Raw genomic sequence first — 22,323 nt, 5'->3', positions numbered from 1 at the left:
ATGGCGTCATCTGGTGGTGACTGTTATTTTTGCATTTTTTTTAGCCTCTGAATGACAGGGTTTCAGAGGAATTAACAGGATTTCCCATTTCTGTATTGCAATGGCTGTAGAATGAAAATAAGTGCTTTTAATGATAGTCAATGGGGACAAAAAGGGCTCCAGTAGGACGAGTGTGAGGTTTTGTCTAGACAGTGGAAAATTTTGTTTTTTTTCAGTGTTGATGCTGAAATTCTAAAATTCATTAAAAAATGAACATCTTTGTCAGATATCATCATCTCAGCATAATAACTACCAAAATGAGAGCAAAAAATACAATTGAAAAGCCCTAAAAGGGTCCCAGGAGGACCAGAGGGTTAAACAAAAGATAAACTAAAAATGAACATATGCCTAAATAATGTAGGTTTAACTGGGAAAAGTACAAAAAAGTGAAGTAAAGTACAAAAGTGTTAGCATCAAATACATTAAATGTACCAAAAGTATAAGTAGGCTGCTGCCTATGTAGAATAAACCATGTCAGAATAATGTATGTTATAGACTATTTTTGGATTATAATTATTGATGATAAATGTGTTCACCATATTTAATGTAGCAGCTGGTAAAAGTGTGAGTTATAAAGTGTTTTTTCAAACTTTATACTGCCAGGTAGCTTGTGAATTTTGAAAAAAAAAGACGAATAAAGTCTTATTCTTATCATAATACATTATCATTTATTATATTTTGTATGATTAATCTGAGTCTGTAAAGTGATAACTAAAGGCATTAAATGAATGTAGTGGAGTATAAAGTGGACCACATTTGCCCCTGAATTGTAGTGGAATAGAAGTATAGAGAAAAAAATATTATGGAAACACGGAAGATGAATACAAATATCTTACAATTGTACTAAAGTGCAGTACGTGAGTCAATGCACTGTTACTTTCCACCACTGTATAATCTTTGCAAAAGGTGGCCATTGTTCAATACATCCATAATCAATAAATTGCATTCAGTCTCAGGACTGTTCCATTATATTTAGTAAAATTGTAATTTTTGATTTAAAATGACAAGTGAATAATTTACAGACGCATTTTTTTTTTTTATTGAAATTGCTCTGTGTACGACCACAGACTGTATGTAAGGATAGGAAGAGAGATATATTGATATCTTTAACAGTCGTATGCGACCCATTTCTTTTCAGGCAATTCTCTAGCCACTATAGTTCCGGCCGGGGTCCTTTCACAATAACAACATGGCTGCCTTCTGTAGAGGCAGGCACAGGTGGAAAAGGACTAATTATTTTCGTGTTTTGACAAGAAACCTTACAGGTAACAATGTGTTTTTCTACTGTGTCATGTATCTACAGAGAGCAGAACGGGCTTGAGGTTAATAACTGGAGCTGTTTGTGTCGGTGCGCAGCTAAATCTGCGGTGCTGATGTAACTCTGATGTAACTAACTTGTGGATCTGCTGGTTATTATTTGCTCTGCTAATTAGTGTTTACGACTTTTCACCTGCTGTCCTCTGCCATCAAAGCCCAGCTGCACTCTAACGCGACAACCAGAGTTAAAGCGCATTTCTCCCGGCTGCTGTGTTTCAGTTAAGCAGCCACTGAACCGTCAGCTGTCACACCGCTTCATTTTCTGTGGTTAAACTGGCTTCGCTCGACGCTATAAAGCTGAATACAGCTGTGTCCATGAACAGCTGTACAAGTGTTGCTCTATCGATGTGCTACTTCCAGGAGCTAAATGTGTGGATGCTGGAGTTGAGCGATTTCTACGTCATCAGAGATAATTTGGTAATATGTGTTGCACAAAAACGTCATATGTGAGGGAAATGCAATATTAAATGGTTCTTAAAGACTAAACTATTTGTGTTAATTCTACTGTTTCTGCTATTTATCCTCCCATATGCTCATTTATATATTTTTTATTTTATTAAAAAAGCTTTAGTTGGAAATAAATTCAGGCAGTTACATCAAGATGACATAGCAACAGTACAAATTATCAACTGAGGATAAATCAAAATAGATCAATTAGCAATACATACAAAAAAAGTTAGAGGTCTATCCAGGAAATAATATTGTAGTGTAATTATGAATATTGAAGGCATGTTTGGTCTTAATACATTTCAGTGTTGTTATTTTCTCTTAAAAAAACAACAAAAAAAACCCAACTCATTCATCAATAAAAGAAAAAAATGTCCTGCATTAAAAAAAAAATCTAGATCTATGGATATTTACATTAATTCTATCGTGTCTGCTTTTTTTTTAAACAAAGCTTTATCTGGCCGTTACATCAAGTTGACATATGAACAATACAAATGATCGACTGAGCATAAATCAAAATACATAAATTAGTAATTAATTTTTGATTCTTTTTAAAAGTCACAGGCATATTCAGGAAAGATTACAGTAATGTAATCATAAATGTGCAAGGCTTGTTTGGTCTTAATACATCTTTGTGTTTTTGTTTGTTATTTTGTTTTACTTTAAAAACTCATCCATGTATACAAGAAATAATGGTCCAGCATTAAAAAAAATCTACATCTATGGATAAATTGTTTAGCCAAAATAATCAAACAATTATACATCATGTCTAATTTTTTTAATCTGCCATTAGAACACCAAATTTAATATCATCATATTCCACATTAGGAGCTTGAGGGTCCTTTTCTGCTATCCAATTCTGAAATGATTCGCAGAAACTTCTTACCTAATTGCATTTAAATTTTATTTTTTTTTAATGCTGGACCAAAAAAAAAAAATGTTGAACCAAAAAAAATATGTTTAAGAGTTTCAGTCTCAGATTCACAGAAACCACATCTTGTTCTTATCAGTATTAAATCTTTGTGTAAGAAAATCATTAAAAAGGGTAAATATCATGCATCATTTGAAACTGAGTGTCTTTTAGCTTTTTGTGAAATAGCGTGAGTGAGGAATCAATCTGGGCCTGATTCTGATTCTAATTTCTCACAGGGAAGTATGACTATGACCTGGTGGTTATTGGTGGAGGTTCAGGAGGCCTCGCCTGCTCCAAAGAAGGTGAGATCCTCTGAACTTCTTTGATGGTTGGTCATCTATGCTTTGCACAGCAATTTCTTTCTCATAATACGCTGACAGTATATACATCTATATTTACAGCGGCACTGTTTGGACAGAAAGTTGCTGTTCTAGATTATGTGGAGCCATCTGTTAAAGGTAAACCACATATTTAAAAAAAATACAACTTTCCTGATCCTGTTGTTCTGGTTGATTACCAAAATTTACAATTTGAAGATTTAGAGACACCATTGTGAAGTTGAAATGCTGGTCCAAACAGGTACTAAGTGGGGTCTTGGTGGTACATGTGTTAATGTTGGCTGCATTCCTAAGAAGCTCATGCACCAGGCTGCTCTGCTTGGCACTGCTCTCAAAGATGCTAAGAAGTACGGCTGGCAGATCTCAGGGCCAATCTGCCATGACTGGTAAGTCAGTCAGCACTTTTACCTTTGTGTTGTATCAGTTTTAAAGGAAAAGTTTTCTTAACTGATAAAAACAGATTGATAAATGTTTATGAGTAGCTAAACAGCACCATCTAGTGACATATGTGCAGTAGGACAAAGATGCCACCGCTGGATGCAAAATGAAGTCTACAGTGGCGGTTGCATTGATGCAGTTGCTTTGTTAAGGTGCTTAGATAAAATGTAACTCTGTTCTGTGTCAGTTAATGTATTGCCTGTAGGATGATCTATTCCAAAATAAAAGCTCAACTCATAAGGGAATGAGTGCATACCAGACAGATGGATGAATCTTTAAAAAATGTCTAAAGAAAAGCAACTTTAAATCATAAGAGCAAAACCAAAACTGTGAGTTATGTAAAAAGTGCATACATTTGCTGAAATGATACTTTTTAAATTTGAATGTATAGTGTTTGATCAGTATTTCTGTTTTGATCATAATTTATCTAATGTCGTGTCAGTTTGGTCAGAAATGCAGTGTGTGTTAAATGAACACCTCTGGTGTGTTTTCCAGGACCACCATGGCAGAGGCTGTGCAAAACCACGTCAGGTCTCTGAACTGGGGTCACAGAGTTCAGCTCCAAGACAAGTAAGTGTCACAAGCTCTACTTGCTTTATTTAGACTTATTTATTTCAATATTTATGTTCCATTTTATAATTTATGTAAAGGTGATAATGTAGGCAGAAGTTTGCATCAAGGAGTTTCAGTAAGGGCTGCATGATATGCAAAAAATAATCATATTGCTTGTATTTTGACAGATAGTTTGGGATACGAGTCTAAATTTTAGCAATTGTAACTTATGAATTTCATATTTACAGAAAAGAAAATACATAAAAGTGATGATGATGATGATTTTCACTGGGGTCTATACCAAACAAGCATGTTCTCTTACCTCTGGAATATGATTAGTAGGCGGCGCATCTCTGTAGCACCACAATGCATTATTAATAATGGTGTGTTGTGGTGCATTTTACCTTCTTAAAAAATTGCAGCTCCTGACCTTTGGATATTGCACTCAGCCATATTGTAATTTCAGTAAAAGTTCAATGAACTGCAGCCCTAGTTACAGAGGAAAGTTATTGTGTTCCTTTATAGTCCAAATATTTATATTCTGCCCCCAAAAAATCTTATATTCTTGTAAATGTTGCATTTTTTCTTCAGAATGTATATATATTTTATACAAGTATTGAATATGTAAACAAAATATCTATTTAAATCAAAGAATGATCTCATGGATTCTGTGGTATCAACCTGGCTTCTAAAATCAGTCCCTGGTGTCACTTGTTTATCACTCACCAGTTTATCACGTCACACTTCATCCCTCAATGTTCCATTCATTTTCCCTGATAAACTTTCATTAAGACAGAGTTTTAATAAAATAATGTCCATATCTTCATTGACCTGTTTCTCCTTAATATGACGTGAAATATTGCTGAAGGCTGTACATTTCTGTTGGCACACAGCTGAAGGATTGATAGTCAGCGACCACATGTTGATGGAGTGGCTGGCTGGAGGGCAAACAGGTGTTAACCTCTGTGTGAAATGTGCCCAAGCTTAACCTAAAGTGTTTCCATTCCAGTGAGATAACTCGCTGGGACTCGGCATATTATTAATGCTTCTAATACAATTTAAACCCCTTTTAATTAACAATTAGCCTTGAGAGGCTCTCGGAAAAGCACAAAGGCATTGTTAACCACACTGCAAAGCACTTACTTTACACAAGTGTATTCATTACAAATATAATGATAAATGAGCACAGATACTTAATGAATGTCCCATTTTGAATCATCAATAATTAAGTCAGACTTCTCCTGCAAGCAATAACGTTCAGTTGGTGTGAGTAGTATTTAACAGTTAGAGTATCGTTGCAAGGAACAAATTAATATTTGTCCTGTTAACTAAGGGGTATTTAAATTGAATTGAAAACTGAAATTTGCAGTTTATATTTAATGTAGTAGAGTGAAATCAAATGTGGCTAATATTAAATTTGTCTTCTAGCAGTCATTTCCAATCACATATTAAAATAATATCAAAATAAAATCATTATGCGGCTTCATATCAAATGAAAAAAATGAAAAAAACAAAACCTTTTAAAATACAAATTCTGCTGACTTGTGTCTCTCATAGACTAGAAATGTGATTGTATTTCATAAATAGCAGAATTTATGAAATACAATGTTTAAATTGTGTGTTGTTTATGTTGGAAAAAAGTGTCCATAGAAATGTCGATAGAAATGTCCATAGAAATCTCACAAACCACCTCTGTAGCATAAGCCTCTTCTCTACTCTTCATCCAGCAGATCAGTATGTACAATACTGATCCATATACTTCAGTGTCTAATTTACAGTCCCTGTCCTTGTGCTGTTAATAACTGGTATAAGAGCAGATGCAGAACATACCCAGTAACAAATACTACAAGATCTCCCTATACTGTGTTGCCTGGTCTAGCCTCTACTCTATGCAATCATATTGTATTTTTTTTGGTGTTTCTTTTTGCGTGTATTTTGAGATAACTTTGCAAGAGTTATTTTACATTTCAGCACATGAAAGAGATGCAGTCTAGTATGAGTATACAGCAGGAAATACGTTACAGAAATTATGATGCAGCCGCTGTGAATAAATGCACAAGTTACTGTGTGATCTGCACTTCAAAAAGTTTAAGCAACCCCAAGGACAACTGGCTGTTTATTCTCTGTTTTGCAGGAAGGTGAAGTATCTGAACATCAAAGGAAGTCTGGTGGATGAACACACTGTTAGAGGACTTACTAAAGCAGGGAAAGAGGTGAGCTGCTCATCCATTTATCCATATATACTCAATTATTAAGAATATATTTTACTATACTGAAAAAAGTGTGAATTACTTTGTAAAGAATGTTTTTATGTACATGTTTTTATGAAGCTGCTTATATGTCTTAAATAAAACGTGTAATAATATTGCATCCTACTGTATGTTTGCATACAGCTTCCTTGTTTATGTATTTACTGTCAGTCAATTTCTCAGTGTAATTTTAATTTGCTGCGTCTGTATATTTCTCATTTGATTAGTACATTTTTAAATCTGTGCGACATATTAGGACAGTTATGGAGGGTAATAATAAATAAAAAACAACAACTCAGAATTTAGAAGATGTTTTCTGAGATTAAAATTTTTAGTTTATGAGAAAAAAAACTCATATTGAAAAAACACACATTACTGCCAGATAGCTCGGTAACAGTAAAAAAGAACTACACAGTCCAAACAGGGAGCCTATCGTGGTGATGAATAGTTCAAGCACAGAGTGGGTCAGCGTTGACTCATTATTTTTTTACACTAGATTTGCTAGGTATCAGAGTTCATAAACTTAAGCATAATTGCTGAATAAGCCCATTCATGTTGTGTCTGATGTCAAGGAAATGTCGTATTGAAACAATTTTTTTAAAAATGTTTTTGTAAATTCACCACTTATTTTTTTATTTATTTCATTTATTTATTCATTCATTCATGCCTACCAACCTACCCTACCCTACCCAGCTCAACCCAACCCATAAAATTAAGCATGTAAATGACATTTATGTTTCTTTCTACATCTTATTTAGTTAAGATATTAAAGTGCAAAATCCAGATTCAACACCTGCGTACTTCCTGAGAGTGCTGTTGCTTGTTTCAGCCATTTCAAAGTGTTTCCGTCATCACCTGAATGCAGAATACTGCGAAGACCACTTGCTTTCATTTGACATTTCCTTTTTTTTTTTTTTAAAGGATATGAACAAAAGCTATTACCTCACATTTCCCTCCTCTCTCACACAGATGATCCTGACGGCCAAAAACATTGTGATCGCCACAGGTGGACGGCCTAATTACCCCACAGATGTAAGTGGCATTTATATCATCTCATGTTTTTCTCTTTTCCTCTGCCAGAATGTGATGTGTGGTTGATTGGTTACCAGGTAGACAAAAACAAATGAGAAAGAAACCCCACAGCAATGGAGATGCCAAAACCACTCAAGTAATGGAGATTGTGGTTTGGAAGCATTACACTATGGCACACGTACAAGCCTTAACACACAGAAAAATAGCAGGTTGTAGAGAGCAGACTGTTGTGTTTAACATTATTGATGGATCTGTTGAGAGGTGCATGGTTGTGCTCATAGCTTTAATACTTGCTGCAGGTCCCAGGAGCAATTGAGCATGGCATCACCAGTGACGACATCTTCTGGCTGAAGAAGTCACCTGGAAAAACGTAAGGACACTCTTCACTTACCTACACACATACACACACACATTAAATAATTTGTATTATTAGGCAGATATTAGCCAGTCAGTGCCCTCAACAACTGATTATATGCTGCCATGATGTTCTGCATTCAGTTTCTGCTATTCCACAATGCTGAAAGTAGTATTCATTTTGGTGATTTGTCTTCTTTCTCTCCTTTTTTTGAAAACTGTTAACATTAAAAAACAATATTTTGCTTCAGCTTCAGTCCCGAAATAATATTTCCCTTGCATGCATACATTCTTTTGTATGTGTAGGATCGTTGTCATCGTTCTCTTTTACAGTGAGCTACAAGGGAAACAGAACCTGTAACCTCTGCAGTATTAATGCCTCGCTTTAACTCACCGCACTACCTTTGCTCGCTGACACAACACGTCCCACTGTCACGCACTGTAATCATTCATCAGTGACACGGAGTTTGTTTTTCTCCCTTCCTGTCGACCTGTCTTCGCCTCATGATTCAGATTAGCGGCGTGCATCCTGACCTTTACAGAACAAGCCCTTTAATCCAGCCATTTAGCCCCTGTCATCACCTGGTTAATTGGTCTTTCCCTGATGTTTCCTCTTGGCACAACGCGCAGACGTGACTAGTGGTTGTGGGATACCTGGGTTGTGGTTGTTGTTTGCCTCATGGTGACGGATAAGCGGAAATAATTATTCTGATTTTTAAGCTTCGTATGTATCTAGGCTGTCTGCACCTGGGGCATGGAATTTTTAATCGTTTTTAATTATTTTTTTAATGCAGATTTTAATTGTTTTGGCTGATAAATAATGCTTGCTTAATTTTGGCAATGCAGCATTTTCTCCCATTTTTTAACCGTATTTTAGCATCATCAGTTCCTATAATTGTGTTGTATTCCGCTGTAACATGTTTGAAGTAATATGTATGCCATTCAGTTTTTTGACCACTTGGTGGCAATACAAAATCATTTATAGTCAACAAATTATCATAGGTGCCATCCTTAAACAATTACCACTGTAGCATTCACTCATTCAACAAAACACATTTGTCTTTGAGGAAGAATTATCCATTCAGAGAGACCACTTGAGCTCAGGAAGTCCTTTGATGTCAGAGTGTGATGGTCGGTTGAGTCCTCTATGTCCCCGCAGGCTTTAAGGGGGTTAGCTGTGAGTTAGCATTAGCTTTAGCGTCCTCTATCAGGGTAAACCACTCTGGCCAGATGTTGATGTGCTGCAAAGCTGTCAGCTGTGCAGGTGAGGTCCGAGAGGCTGTCTCTGCCGGCAGGGCTGCTGTAGGATGGGGTCGCAGGCGAGTGATGGGTGTCTAATGGATCTTGGAGCACATGCACACCTGAGTGACAGATTTGGCCCCGGGGCTGACACCCGGAGGTGGCTGCCATCATCATGCTATCAGGAGAGAGCAGTGAGAGCGTGCCAGCAGGACTGTGATACTGGTCTGGGGATAGGCCAGTACTTGAATGAGTTGGGACAGACCAGGGGTTTGTGTTGTCGGTCTAACTCTGTGTTGTGTTGTATATGTGACAAGGAGCGCACTTTTTGGGAATGTCATTAAGCAGTGTATTGCAAAGCATTGCAGCATAACCAGCTATTGTAGAGAAAAAGACATTTGCAGGGTGTGATAATTAAAAAAAAACAACAACCCAACTTTAAAATAATAGTGTTTCTCTGCAGAACTTCTAGCACTTTATTGAAGGTTTTTGAATATAACAATCTAGGAAAAATCTCATTTAAAAAAACAACTGTTTCTCTGCAACATTTTAATGAAAAATTCTTTAAATGTATTGTTTTCGCACCTTATTTGAATGAGGATATTCTATTCAACTTTTTTGTTGTTTGTTTTTTCTTTACTTTTTTTACATACTTTTTTTTTGCTATAGTGTGTGAACATTGTAAGAAAATGTCCCACATAGGCCATACAGGTGCCCTGCCAAACACATATTTCTCCCAACTGACAGATCAATGCATCAAGATACATAGAAATTCAAGTCTGATATACAAAAATATATGTGCATTCACGTATGCATGTTCAGAACTCTTCAGGAAACCTTGGAGAATTAGAAGCTATCAGATCAGAAGTGTTATTATGTAAAAATATAAATCTGCTGAATCCATGTAATTCAGAGGATTATAAAGGGATTTTAAAATGCCCTGCTAATAATTTAATTCAAATATTGGTCTTTTAAATGCCTTTCGTGAAATCTTTTATCAACCAGTTAATTGTCTCATGCTTTGAATACAATTTCAGCTTTTATTCTGTGATGAAAATGGAGCCAGGAAGATCTGTGGGAATTGAAATGTAGAAGTGGTTACATTTAAAGGTGTCTTGTTTTTGACTGCAGAGAGAGATCTGACATGCAGGCAACTTTAAATTAGTTTATTTAGGAGGTTTTTGTAGGTTTATATGTTTTCAACTTGACTTTAATAAAAAATGTATCAGTTGTTGCATTTAGAATTTCATGGTTGAAACGCTGGTTCAAGGCAGGTTAAACGAACTGTTGCATTGTCATGTGGTCCATGCAGCTTTGGCAAGACTATAAACCAAAAACGGTGACCTAAATATGTGTGGCCCATGGGAGTGTGGGCACACTGAAATGCCTTCAGGAAGTCTGAGCAGCATTTGATAAAAGTATCTAAGTTGGACTCGCATCAACTCTTTGCAACAAAACCGCCCACATTTTAGACAGATATACAGGAGTATCCACATGTAGTGTTTATCTGTGTTTGGGCTTCTGAGGGACTTCCCAAGGTTAACAGGCTGCCACAGACGGTCAATAGCAAACCTTCTTCCTCAGGAGTTGTGGGTTCAGTGCAGCCTTGGCTTGATCTCCCAACCACATCCTACCACTCCACTGTCAGGGGCCAAACCTCAAGAGTTTAACAATGTTTCTGTTTGTTGTGAGGCTCCTTGACCAATATGTTACTTCAAACGGGAGTCCAGTCTTGAATGAGATATTAGCCACACACACGGACAAGACAGCCTCGCCTTTTCTTAGGTTAACAGTTACTCCCTTTGTTAGACACATTTCATTTTGCTTCAGTTTCTTTAATCTAGCATGACTGTGTTGTCTGAAACATGGATGGAAATCAAAGTGGGGAACTGGGAGTGAATTGATGTTGCTACATTTTTGTGCAGCTGTAATATGAAGTTCCTGTACACGCAGAACTGAGTTTCGGAGTTTCCCACACTTTAAACAAACAGGCCACCCCAAAACAAAATTACATATTTTCCTCAAAAATGTAGGGCTATTTATCAGTCTAGATTGTTTGATGTGAGTTGCAGAGTGTTGGCGATATCAGCAGTAGAGTTGTCTGCTTTCTGTCCAATTTAATGAAATTGGATGGCACTCATATTGGGGTGCTCAAACATTAAAAAACAAACAAACAAAAAAAAACATTTGAAAAAATCAACAGCAATGTGTCTCTCCAGAAATAAAAGACCCAGTTATTTAAGATAATCCACAGACCATGTTGTGAGCAGTTTTATGTAGGAACTATTTTCTTTGTACTGAACTACACTGCACTTTGAGTACCTCAAACCAAGTGCCACCTAGTTCCATTATATTGGAGAGAAGGCAGACATCTTTACAGTTGCTATCTCCAGCACTCTGCAAATTACACCCAAAAAAAAACCAGTTATATAAATAGCGCTACAGATAAGAGGAAAATGTGTATTTTTTAATTTGGGGTGAACTGTCTCTTTAAAATCCAGTTGTTAAAGCAAGACTGAACAGAACAGACCTAAGCAATACCGGCATTATCACTGTGAGATAATATAGATATGTGTGGTTCATAACTGGAAATAACTTTCCCAGTTCTCTATCCACCTGATCGAATATTGTTCTTTTGTTCTTTTTTATATTTTTTGGTTTAATGTATTTATTAATTTATATTTTTCCCACAAAAATCTGGACATGCAGTGAAACAAAACAGATATAGGCACATGCACAGAAAACAAAATATTGTGCAAAAAACAAATAAACAAAAAAACAAAAACAAAATGCTGTAAGCGGTTTATTAAATTATCATGCATTACACATAATAATACTGCATAATAACTCATCAAATTCTGCAATGTGGGTAATATAATTTGGTTTCCAAGTAGTGCATAATATGTTCCCATATTTTTTGAGATATCTGTAGGTGGCTTTCAGTAGCATACATCAGGTTTTCCATTAACCAGACAGCCTGAGAGACTGTAAGGCTGCTCACAAACGTGCCTGCATGCCCCCCTAAATGTCACCATGGCTGGAAGGGGTCAGACAGGTTGTAAAGGATTTACAGTATCATCTTTTAGACAACAACTGTAGCAGCTGTACTGACTCCAAACCAGTGTACAATAAGAGGAAGAAGGGTTAGGGGAAAGGAGACAGTTTTTTAGTGATGAAAGTGGAGTATCAAGGTAAAGCTTTTTGCTTAATCTTCTTTAAGCCGCTACACAATACGTGCTAAGTGCGGCTGTGCATTACACAGACAGAAAGAAAATGGGCACCAGGGCTTTTAGTGGTTGGTGTTAGCAAGGACACAGGCAGGATGTGCCGCAGGCAGCCTGAGCTGTCAGAGGAGGTGGTCTGGGTCGGAAAGGTAAAAACAAGATGGAGAGACGGGCCTCTTCCATGCGGGTGACGGGCATCACTCAGCCGCCTGATGTGTGGACTTGAGCCCTTAACATGGCACACCCCATCTGTAGGGATTAGCCTAAACGCTGGCAATTAGCCCTCCTCAACGCTGCACATCTGAGGGCTGGATTAGATGTGTGATTCACCTGGACCACACACACACACACACACACACACACACACACACACACACACACACACACACACACACACACAGACACACAGCAAGTGCACACATACTTTTTACTGTCCCTGTTTTCTGCATGTTCCTCACACGTCTTCACCTCCCTCTGCGGTTGTGAAGTTTTGTAATTCATCACCTCTCTAATTCTAGGATTTAAAGTAAACATTTTCAGCTTTGGACTTGCTTTATTTTAGTTGGCCAAAGTGGGCTGCACAAATGATGAAATGCATTTTTGTTGTATTAATATTTTGGCTAACAGCTTCTCTTTATTTGTGCTCTGCAGGCTTGTGGTTGGAGCCAGCTGTATCCTTTGTGTGCAAGAGAGATTGTCAATGAAGCGGCTGTATAAGTCTGCTGGTAATCAGCAAAGCAATGGTTTTAGTTATTAACTTAATAAAAATACAAGTCACACTGGCATCAGACCAGTTTTAAATAGTTTTTCTAACAGTGAAATTTATTGTAATCCAATTTTCTTGGTTAATGCTGCTGCATAACTGTGACTTCTCTTTCTTTTTAAGCTGCTTTATTGTTGTGCAAGCATGTTGTATAGCCACATCTCAAGTGTGACTGTACCTGTAAATCAGAAAAAGTTCTGTCATCCTCAACTTGGTGTCGCTCAGATGTGGCTCTGGAGTGTGCAGGCTTCCTCACAGGCATCGGCTTGGACACCACAGTGATGGTTCGCAGCATCGCCCTCCGGGGGTTTGATCAGGTATTGCTCCCTGCATACATTCTGTATGCTCTGTCTAATCATGATAGTGATTTTTTTGTCACATTTGAAGGTGGATATTCTCCTTTGGTTTACGCAGCAAATGGCAGGTCTAGTGACGGACTACATGGAAGCATATGGGACCAAGTTTGCTTGGAAGTGTGTACCAAAGAGAGTGGACAAACTGTCCTCTGGAGCCCTGCAGGTGACCTGGACGGACAACCTCACAGGCAATGAACACAAGGACATCTACGACTCTGTGCTGTGGGCAGTTGGTGAGTCTGTGCATGTTGCTGTATTTTGGTCACATGTTTGGGTCAGTTCACCAAAATCTGAAACAGTCCCTCCATATGAAGGTTAGTAGGCTCCGGTTTAAAAATAGAACATCTTGAAGTGGCAGAGTCTCGTTGTGTTGCTTCTGAACACATGAGTAAAGGATATGCAAAGGATTTAGACTTTTTAATACATGACCAATGAAATAAGACAGTGTCAGACATTTCTTTTATAGCCTCACACCTCTATTATCACACTATTGATTAGGAAAATGTTAAAAACAAGCAATACTACATGAGAGACTGTGCTTTACTGTCATTATTGTCACACTTGTGATTACACAACAGTTATTATCAAAATAAAAGATATAATTACAATATTCATATTGTGGGGCAGTTCTCTCTGGAAAAAAAATAAATTTGCCAGTGTTATCTCTATTTCCATGAGCACACTAAAGACCTGTCAACATGATTTCTGGTGCCTGTGAGTCAGCCTGCCAACTTGAACTAACATTATTCTATTTAAAGTGATTTGTCAGATTAAATTAGTTAAGGTTGTTTCATCCGATGAAACATTTCATATTAATATGTTTGAGACCTTCTGCACATTCAGTGGTAAGATTGATTCAGCTCTGGAAGTCACAGTGTGTCCATGTAAAGAGAAACAATATTTTAAGTGATGAGCACGGTATACTGTCATACTGATCTGATCGTGTTTGAGATGTCTAGTGGGTTGGATCTACCTGTTGTATAATCTTTATTATTCTATTACAACATACAACTGATTTATATGCTTAAAAAAATCTGACATGATAGAGACTTGACTCTGACTTGTATCACTTGACTTGAGACTTGAATTTGACCTTCCCCAAAAGACTAAATAAATCAGCTATTGAAATGCCTGAATTATGACAAACCTGACTGCAAGTTTGCAAAATTGATAGTAAATGGATGCAGTTCACACTACAATCACAAACTCCTTATCCCTTATTTTAAATCCTCTCCAGGTTTATATTATTACATGTGCACTAGCCTTTTTTTCCCATATATATCACTTAGATAAAACACTGAAATGACCGTTCTCCCTGCTAACATCAATATCATCGTCATGCTCGATAGAGTGCAGTGTCAGCATATAGCAGAGGAATCAAGGCTGAAAACAAAGTAATAAAGCCTGAGTGATGGGAACGGCCGGGGGAAGTGTTAATCACCCACCGCTGGCTCTGTGGCTCTCTGGTCAGAGAACGGCAGGATGCATCCAGGCACAGGGTCACCACGTTCCCCTCTTTGTTCTGCCTCTCTGGGCCTTCCTGCTCATGCCAGCTCTGCGGAAACAAACCCTGCATCTGTCACTGCCATCCCTTCCCGCGGCTCTCTGTCCTCCTCCTCCTCCTCTTTCTTATACATCCATTCTTTATTTTATCATTCACTTCTCCCATTCCACCAGCAGTATGAGTAACAATGGAGGGAACATCTGCCAGGGTCACTGCTTATTTGTGTTGAGCGGTTTTCAAAGATAACGCTGTGCTTCTGAAAATCTGACTACCAGGCTTTTCCAGTGGCCAGACTGTCACTTTGAGTGTTGTTGGGAGGGAGGGTCGTCTCTCGCTCTGTGCGTGTGACAGCGACAAGGATGTGTGTGACCCTGCAGCTGAGATGACGTTCGTTCTTCCCTCCTGTGGCTCAATTCCCACATCGTCTCAGCGTGAGACCGCTGGTGAGACTGATGTATGCATTGACAGTAATATCAGTAGGTGCCCTGACATGCGTGAGATGCTGCGAGCCTGATGTTTCCTGTCTTCATTCGAACAAGAGTTCTCACCCAAACTCAGCAAAACACTTGACATTTTGGGACAAATTATTTTTGACTCAAGTCCACAGTGCACCAAAGTGCATTTTAACCTGTTTTTAGCCTCTTTTTACATAAGATTTTACATCATGTGCAGCAAATTATTTCCATTTTTCTGTATTAGTTTGCCCTACAGCGTCATCAACTTGATCGGCGCAGCTTTACGTCCCTTAACATATCAAAACAGTGTCACATATTAAGTCGTAACACCAGCAGCAATATCCCTCTGTTAGTGCTACTAGTTGAACCCCTGCGAGGACTCACCCAGCCAATATCCATGACAGCCTTTGTTCCCATACAGCTCAGTGAGAACCAGTAACACGGCAGCCTCTGCTCTTTGATGTGTGCATGCAGGAGTTATGAGTACAAGGCCACTTCCCTTTACTGTGACCTTACACTAGGGGCCAGGCAGGGTCCCAGGCCTCTGTGGAGTTATTAAAGGCCAGAGGGGACAGGGGGACAGTATCACCTACGTCCGCCACATCCTTCTCCACAGCCCTGCCTCCCTCCACCTTTCCCCTGCTCCTTCCTGGTCTCATGGCCGCTCCCCTGTCCAGGTGTGCCAGCAGAAAACATACCAGGAAACAGAACATTTCCACATTTCCTGTCTGCATGCGGACAGTGGACACATTCGTCTCCCTCCTCCCCACAGTCTACAGTACTGAAGGATGTCATTTGAAAACATTTCCTACTTTAAAAAAAGACATTTGCCTGTCTCAGTTTTATTGATGACATCCCAGAACGTTGCTCTCTGTTGCAAACACGACATGGCAGTGTGTTTAGGAGATAACGTTTGAAGTGACCAAAAATAGCCTCTTACATTATTCCTATTTTTTTGGCGGAAACATGGTAACTGTGAGTCACTGAATATTATCAAATTGCTGCAGCAGTATCAGCTTTCAAAACTGGCTGAAAGGCATGGAAAACTGAACATCTAGAAATAAATAGAATTAGCTTTTTTGTTATTATGGCATAGCATAGGTGTAAACATGATGAAACAAGCAAATGTGTTACATGAAAAATGGTGATAAATTTAGAAGGCATTTTCCCCTTTTAATTTTTGGGCTAACATAGATGCACAGCCAAACACTCATGCATGAGTATGTGTTTAAATGTGTGATCTTGTGAATCTTGCTGAGTCTGATCTGAACGTCCAATCAAAAAAAAAAAAAAAAAAAAAAACACCATCTTTACTAGATCTTTGAAGAAACTATAAAAATGTTGTTTTAAATCTTTTAGTATTTAAGTAATATCATAAGATAAGATGAGATGAGATAATCCTCATTAGTCCCACAACAGGGAAATTTACATTGTTATAGCAGTAAAGGGATATCTAAGCAAGGTATGTACAAGATAAATAGAGCAAAAACAACAATATTAATAGTGAAAAACAAGATGCAGAAAGAACATCATGCAAGAGGGAGCACTGTTGCACTGAATAAAGGCACAGCTGGGATTCATAGATTTATGGACACAAGGATGCTTTTCTATAACATCAAATATTCATCACTAAATAAGCAACAATCAGTTAAAGTTTGGATAATATTTATTTTATTTATTAAGAGGTTTTCAATCTAAAAGTCAGATAAACTGCTTTGGGGACTTTTTGTGTTTGGTTTGAGCAATTAGATTGAGATTTCTGACATTAGCAAATACATCACATTTTGATTTTTAAATCTGACTGGTGCTAACAAGTACATGTCATCACCGTCTTCCTACTGAACCCCGCCCACTTTGAAATTGTGAGAAACTTTGGCAGAAAATAGCATTTTGTAGAATCCCATCACTTACAGTAAAATGTTGATTGAAAAAATAGGTTTTCAGGAGCTTTAAACTCTGTCTACAATGCTGGTGTTCCTCCTGGCTCAGGGAGCTCGTGCACCAATAGAAAGACACACAGTATGTATGTAGTCATGAATTAAAAGCAGCAACACACCAAACTCATTTCCCCATCCCTTGACATCTTTGTTATGCACAAACTCTACACGTTTTCTTTTGTTTGTTTGTTTTTTTTACATCAATGAAAGTCTTTAATCAATTTGCATCTTAAAATCTTTTTTGGCCTGAAATAGGACACATAATCAATTTTTGGCATCCTGTACCATCTAGTCCCCCAAGAAAAACACTCTGCCCCTCACACTGCTCTCCCTTTTGTCTTTGTTCATTTGATTGATCAGATAAGCGTTCAGCTCTCATTTCAGCTCGTGGAGGGTTGTTGTGGCTAATTAGCCTAGCCATCGAGAGACTTCCTCTAAATGTCACAACAGACTTTGTTCAGACTGACCAGTGTGTGTGTGTGTGTGTGTGTGTCAGCTCCGACCAAGCCCCTTATCAGTCAGCCTGTGTTGTTGTGTCCTCGCCGTACAATGGAGCTGCGGTCAGCGCTTTAGTAGAGCAGTGAGTGGAGTTACAGACAGGAAGGCCAGATATGTAAAGAGAGTCTACACTTACCAGTCAGATTGTACAGATATGGGTTTTTGGAGGTCAATCATAATATTTTTTTTCAATAAATGATGCTGAAATTCTGTATTTTCAAAGCAGGAAATATCAAGGAATTAATGTCTCAGCTGCAGACATGTATTCTTGTCGAGCAGGTGAAGCTTCAAAAAGATGCAGACCATAACTGGACACAAATTCAACTGAAACTCAGACTAAATGCATTATTTAAACTTTTTTTTAACCTAACAACTAATTTCACTAACATTTAAATGCATGCCTACACTTAGACTGGTTGACAAGTCTTAAAGTATAAAAACACTCAGAAAACAGTCAAATTTAGTATAATTTAATCTAGAAGTTTAGAACAGAACATTGTCTGAAAAGATATTGCATATATTTTACACGAAACGTTTTTAACATTTTAACTAACCAAATCATGTTTTAAATTAAGCTGAAATGTGTGGCACTTTGCACAGCTACAAAACATGACAGCAACTCACAAATTAAAAGTTGACAAATACCAATTCTTAAAAATGATATTCTATAGGAAAATAAATCTCCAGGAGTATTTGCCAGATTAGTACAACAGCATTATTAGTGTATTTGTCATTAATTATTACCTCTCCAATTATAACAGGTGCACAAAAGCCACTGATAAAGTATTAAACATGTATTACAGTGTTTAATAAAGAATTTAAAGACAAGTATAAATCCTTCACTGGCAGGTTTAAAACTTAATGAATGTGTTCAGAATCATGAGGGTTCTTTTTTTTTGTAACTTTAATTTGTTTGACTAAAACAGTGCCAACCAAAAAACATACTAAATTTCTCTAGACACATTTCATGGCCTTCAGCAGCAGAAAGAAAAAAGACAGATTTTATAAAAGAAAAATTGTAATAATTTATAAATATAGTTAATTTAATAACAAATCAATAAATATTTTAAATAAATAATTGTATACATCAATCCTATTTCATATCCATATAAAGTATGTGTTTTGTGATTCATTCACTAACTGTTCATACAGCTGGTATTGATGTATCACAAGATAATTTCTGACAAATACATAGATAAATATTTTGCGGTTTGTTGATGACTTCATTAAACTCTAAATTGTGTATGTGCTGCTTTTGATACTTAAACAAATGAAATCTCTAAGGCCTGAGAGCTCTTTATCGCTGATTGCCCATCACTCTTAGTCAATCTACATATTCCTGCTTTTTTAAATGCAGAATTGAAACACAATTGCAAGTAACAAAGTTGTAATGTAAATAGTTAAATTCTATAATTCACTAAAAATGACACCACTGCTGGAATGTCATGTATGCAGACTGTTCTAGCGTTGTGGACATATAGAACAGGAAAATATTTACAAGTCTTGCTTTGGGGAATTGCTCATGACTGCCTTACTTCCCCTCTCTCGTCCTTCTCTGTGCTCTCCATCGCCTTCAACCACCCATGCTGCGGAGCAATAGACAGGTCCCTGTAGCCCCCCCTGGTCTGAGGAGAGGGGCAGGACGTTGTTCTTCGGCTCCAGCCAGGAAAAGGGGTCTCGGGGGTTTGTTATTTTTTCTGTCCGATAGCATCTACATGGGTAGCTCAGAGCCGGGTGTTTATTATGCTACCCAGGCAGGTTGTGAGGAGCTATGGAGAGGAGGGGGGAGCGAGTGGTCAATAGCCCATCACCATAGAGACTCTGTGTCGACAGCATCAGTCAGCCGTCCCCCAGGAAGTGTCAGAAATCACACCTTTGGTTGTCCTGCGGGACTGATGGAATACCAATTCCCATCAGTTTCTCCTCTCTACCTTTGTCTCTATTTCTCTCTGCTGGCCAGATGTTGTTGTTTTCGATTTAAAAATTCTGAATTGGGATTTGAATTTCATTTATAATTTATGGCCCACAATAGTGTTTTTAAACTGAATCTAGTAATAACCAAACCAACAATCTAAAACCCAGAGATGTTCAGTTTAAAATGATATGGAACAGAGAAAAGCAGCAAATCCTCCCAATTTGAGAGGCTTGTTTGGGCAAATGTTCAGCATTTTTGGCCACATATGTGATATGGCTCCTCAAATGCCAATATCAGTCCACCACTTTGGTTCAGACAGAAATATTTCAGTATCTAGTGGATGGATTTTCTACCATCGTTCACGGTCCTCAGGGGATGGATCCTAGTAACTTCTCTGTAGTTTCACCATGTTGTTGACAGTTTTGGTTTGAGTAAAAATGTCTTGAAAACTTTTGGATGGATTGCAATGAAATTTGCTAGAGATGTTCAAGGCGCCACCATCAGGTCAAAATTTTAAAGTTGAGTTTAAAAATTTAAACTTAATACAATATTTAGGCATGTATGATATATCAACACGTCATTGGTATCAGCTAATATTAGCCTTAAAATGAAATATTGGAATCAACCAACAAGCTGATTTCTGACACACTGATATTTTATTTATTTAAAAAAAAATATTTATAGAGTGGACTTGTACAAAACATCAGCTCTATGTTGAAATGTCTGTCTTTTTTTTCCAATTAATGAATATTACATACATTGAAAAGCATTGTATTTTATGTCTCCATCGGCTGGTGGGCCAAAACAATAAAAGTATGCATAATAAAATGTTAATTCCACAACAGAAGAGACTTGATGATCACTAAAATGAGGTGTGGGATATATCGATGCACACCTCTATCTCTCTTGAGTTGTAATGTAATATTCTCTTTGTGTTGTTTCTTTCCATTGACCTCAGGCAGAACCCCTGAAACCAAAATCCTGGGCCTGGACAAGCTTGGCGTGCAACTCAAAAAAGAGACGGGGAAAATAGTTGTGGGTGCTGACGAATCCACCTCAGTGCCAAACATCTATGCTTTTGGTGACATTGGCGAGGTAGGCGTTGTAAGCAGACACTACACAGACAGCAGAAACATTCCTGATAACAGTCACAGATTTAAAAATGTAATTGTATACATAATATTAGTCTTAACTTTGACTGTAAAATAACACACTTTGCCAAAGTTGCTGTAATTTCACACCCATCACAGTTACTGTAAATGCTTTTTTTCTAGTTTGACTTGCTGGTCCAGAGGCCTGTCAGGTCTATCAGATAAATCTGGAAAAAACCTTTATGCATATCAGCTCTGAAGGATTAGTTTTGTTTCGTGACAGAAAATCCCTAAAATTTGCATGTCATTTATTAACTGAAATAAACTGTCCTAGGTAGAACATATGACACTGAAGTCAAAGATGTTTTCAGTGTTAAATAGTGACCTCCAGTATATACTAATATCAAGGTAAATAACCAAAAATATGAGCAAAAAAATTTTTTTTCCACACTTCCTGTAAAAGAATATTCCAAAGTCCCTGATCTGTTTGCTATCTCTAAAACAAACAGTAGGTCCTTAACATGAAATAAGGTCACACATATTTGTAAAGAGGTGGAAAATTCTAGATTAGAAAAAAAGGCCACCATGTTGGATACAGAAACATAGGAGTACCCAGCACCACCCACCAGCCGGACCTTCTTTTATTCACTATCTCTCACGTAACAGCTAAACAGTACACTAAAATTTATTTCTGACAACATATGAGGTGAGAAGTAGACAATGCAGTAACACAATATCGATTCATGTTTGATCAGCGCTGTCTTTGATAGTATGACAGCAGTTCAGGGGCAGTGATTGACAGTTTCGATAGAGACTCCTCTGCTCTGATTGTTTTTTTTTTTTCACATGCAGTAAGGCCATCAGAAATGCTTTCAGTCAATAGAGCAGGCAAAGGCATGTGATATTATAACAGATTATCTTCCTATTTAGAGCTGTGCGATTATAGAGAGTTTCAGCAAATATGAAATTTTTTTCTTATATTGTTTGTTTTGTTTTTATAAAAGTTACCAACTTTGTCTTTAAGTGAGGCTGTTCTGGCCGCCTTCGTAACCATTGGCTTTGTGACGGTTTGTTCCAAACTGAACCAGCCATGTTAATACTAGTTCTACCTGCTGCATGTAACGTCAGTGTTGTTTTTTCACCATGACCAGCTGTGTGCTTCCTTCCTGCCTCCCAGGCCTCATGACACACACACACACACTCCTTTGATTGACAGTTCACTTTGATGAGTTGTGCTTCAACCAAATATGTCTGTCATCTTTTCACAGCAGCAGGGAGGCTTTTTTTAAAATTCGTTTTAAAACAGATGGATTGATATCTCACTTTGTCCAGCGCTTTGTTGTTTTTTCTACTCAGAAGAGAGTGCCAAGAAATGCATTATAATGACGAATGACAGTTACTGGAATACCAGAGCATACATCCACATGCATGCAGAGGTGCAGGAGATGTTTTTGGACAACAGGATGTGCGGCTGTAATTTAACAGGTTTAAGTCATGCCTTTAGAATTGCCCCGCAGCCTTACTGTTTCCTGCACCGTTCAGTTGTGTATGTGTATGTGTGTGCGTTTGTCTGTTTTGGCAGACATCCAGGACAATAAAGCCAAAACAAAGATATAGAGATTTTTTTTAAGTGCACTCGATGGTTTAAATGTTTAGGACTTG

The 22,323-nt window shown here is 37.7% G+C and overlaps 1 protein-coding gene across 2 annotated transcripts in view; it reads left to right on the top strand.

Annotated features, from left to right (window-relative positions):
- The first annotated feature begins 1,227 nt into the window (after positions 1–1,227).
- Positions 1,228–22,323, top strand: part of txnrd2.2 (thioredoxin reductase 2, tandem duplicate 2) — a 27,763-nt gene continuing 6,667 nt past the window's right edge. Inside the window, exons 1-12 of one of the 2 annotated variants that reach the window (XM_042488093.1) lie at positions 1,228–1,304; positions 2,953–3,018; positions 3,118–3,174; positions 3,296–3,440; positions 3,988–4,062; positions 6,179–6,257; positions 7,263–7,325; positions 7,625–7,695; positions 12,794–12,813; positions 13,131–13,222; positions 13,320–13,494; positions 20,529–20,665. In XM_042488093.1, coding sequence (XP_042344027.1) covers positions 1,229–1,304; positions 2,953–3,018; positions 3,118–3,174; positions 3,296–3,440; positions 3,988–4,062; positions 6,179–6,257; positions 7,263–7,325; positions 7,625–7,695; positions 12,794–12,813; positions 13,131–13,222; positions 13,320–13,494; positions 20,529–20,665 — 1,056 coding nt within the window. In that variant the 5' untranslated portion in view covers position 1,228. Of the gene's footprint in view, positions 1,305–2,952; positions 3,019–3,096; positions 3,175–3,295; positions 3,441–3,987; positions 4,063–6,178; positions 6,258–7,262; positions 7,326–7,624; positions 7,696–12,793; positions 12,814–13,130; positions 13,223–13,319; positions 13,495–20,528; positions 20,666–22,323 lie in introns of both variants that reach the window. The other variant, XM_042488092.1, reaches the window with a different exon arrangement.

The sequence above is a fragment of the Plectropomus leopardus genome, chromosome 6 (assembly GCF_008729295.1).
Source record: "Plectropomus leopardus isolate mb chromosome 6, YSFRI_Pleo_2.0, whole genome shotgun sequence".
Classification (NCBI taxonomy): Eukaryota; Metazoa; Chordata; class Actinopteri; order Perciformes; family Serranidae; genus Plectropomus; species Plectropomus leopardus.
This window is presented reverse-complemented; position numbering and strand designations above follow the sequence as displayed.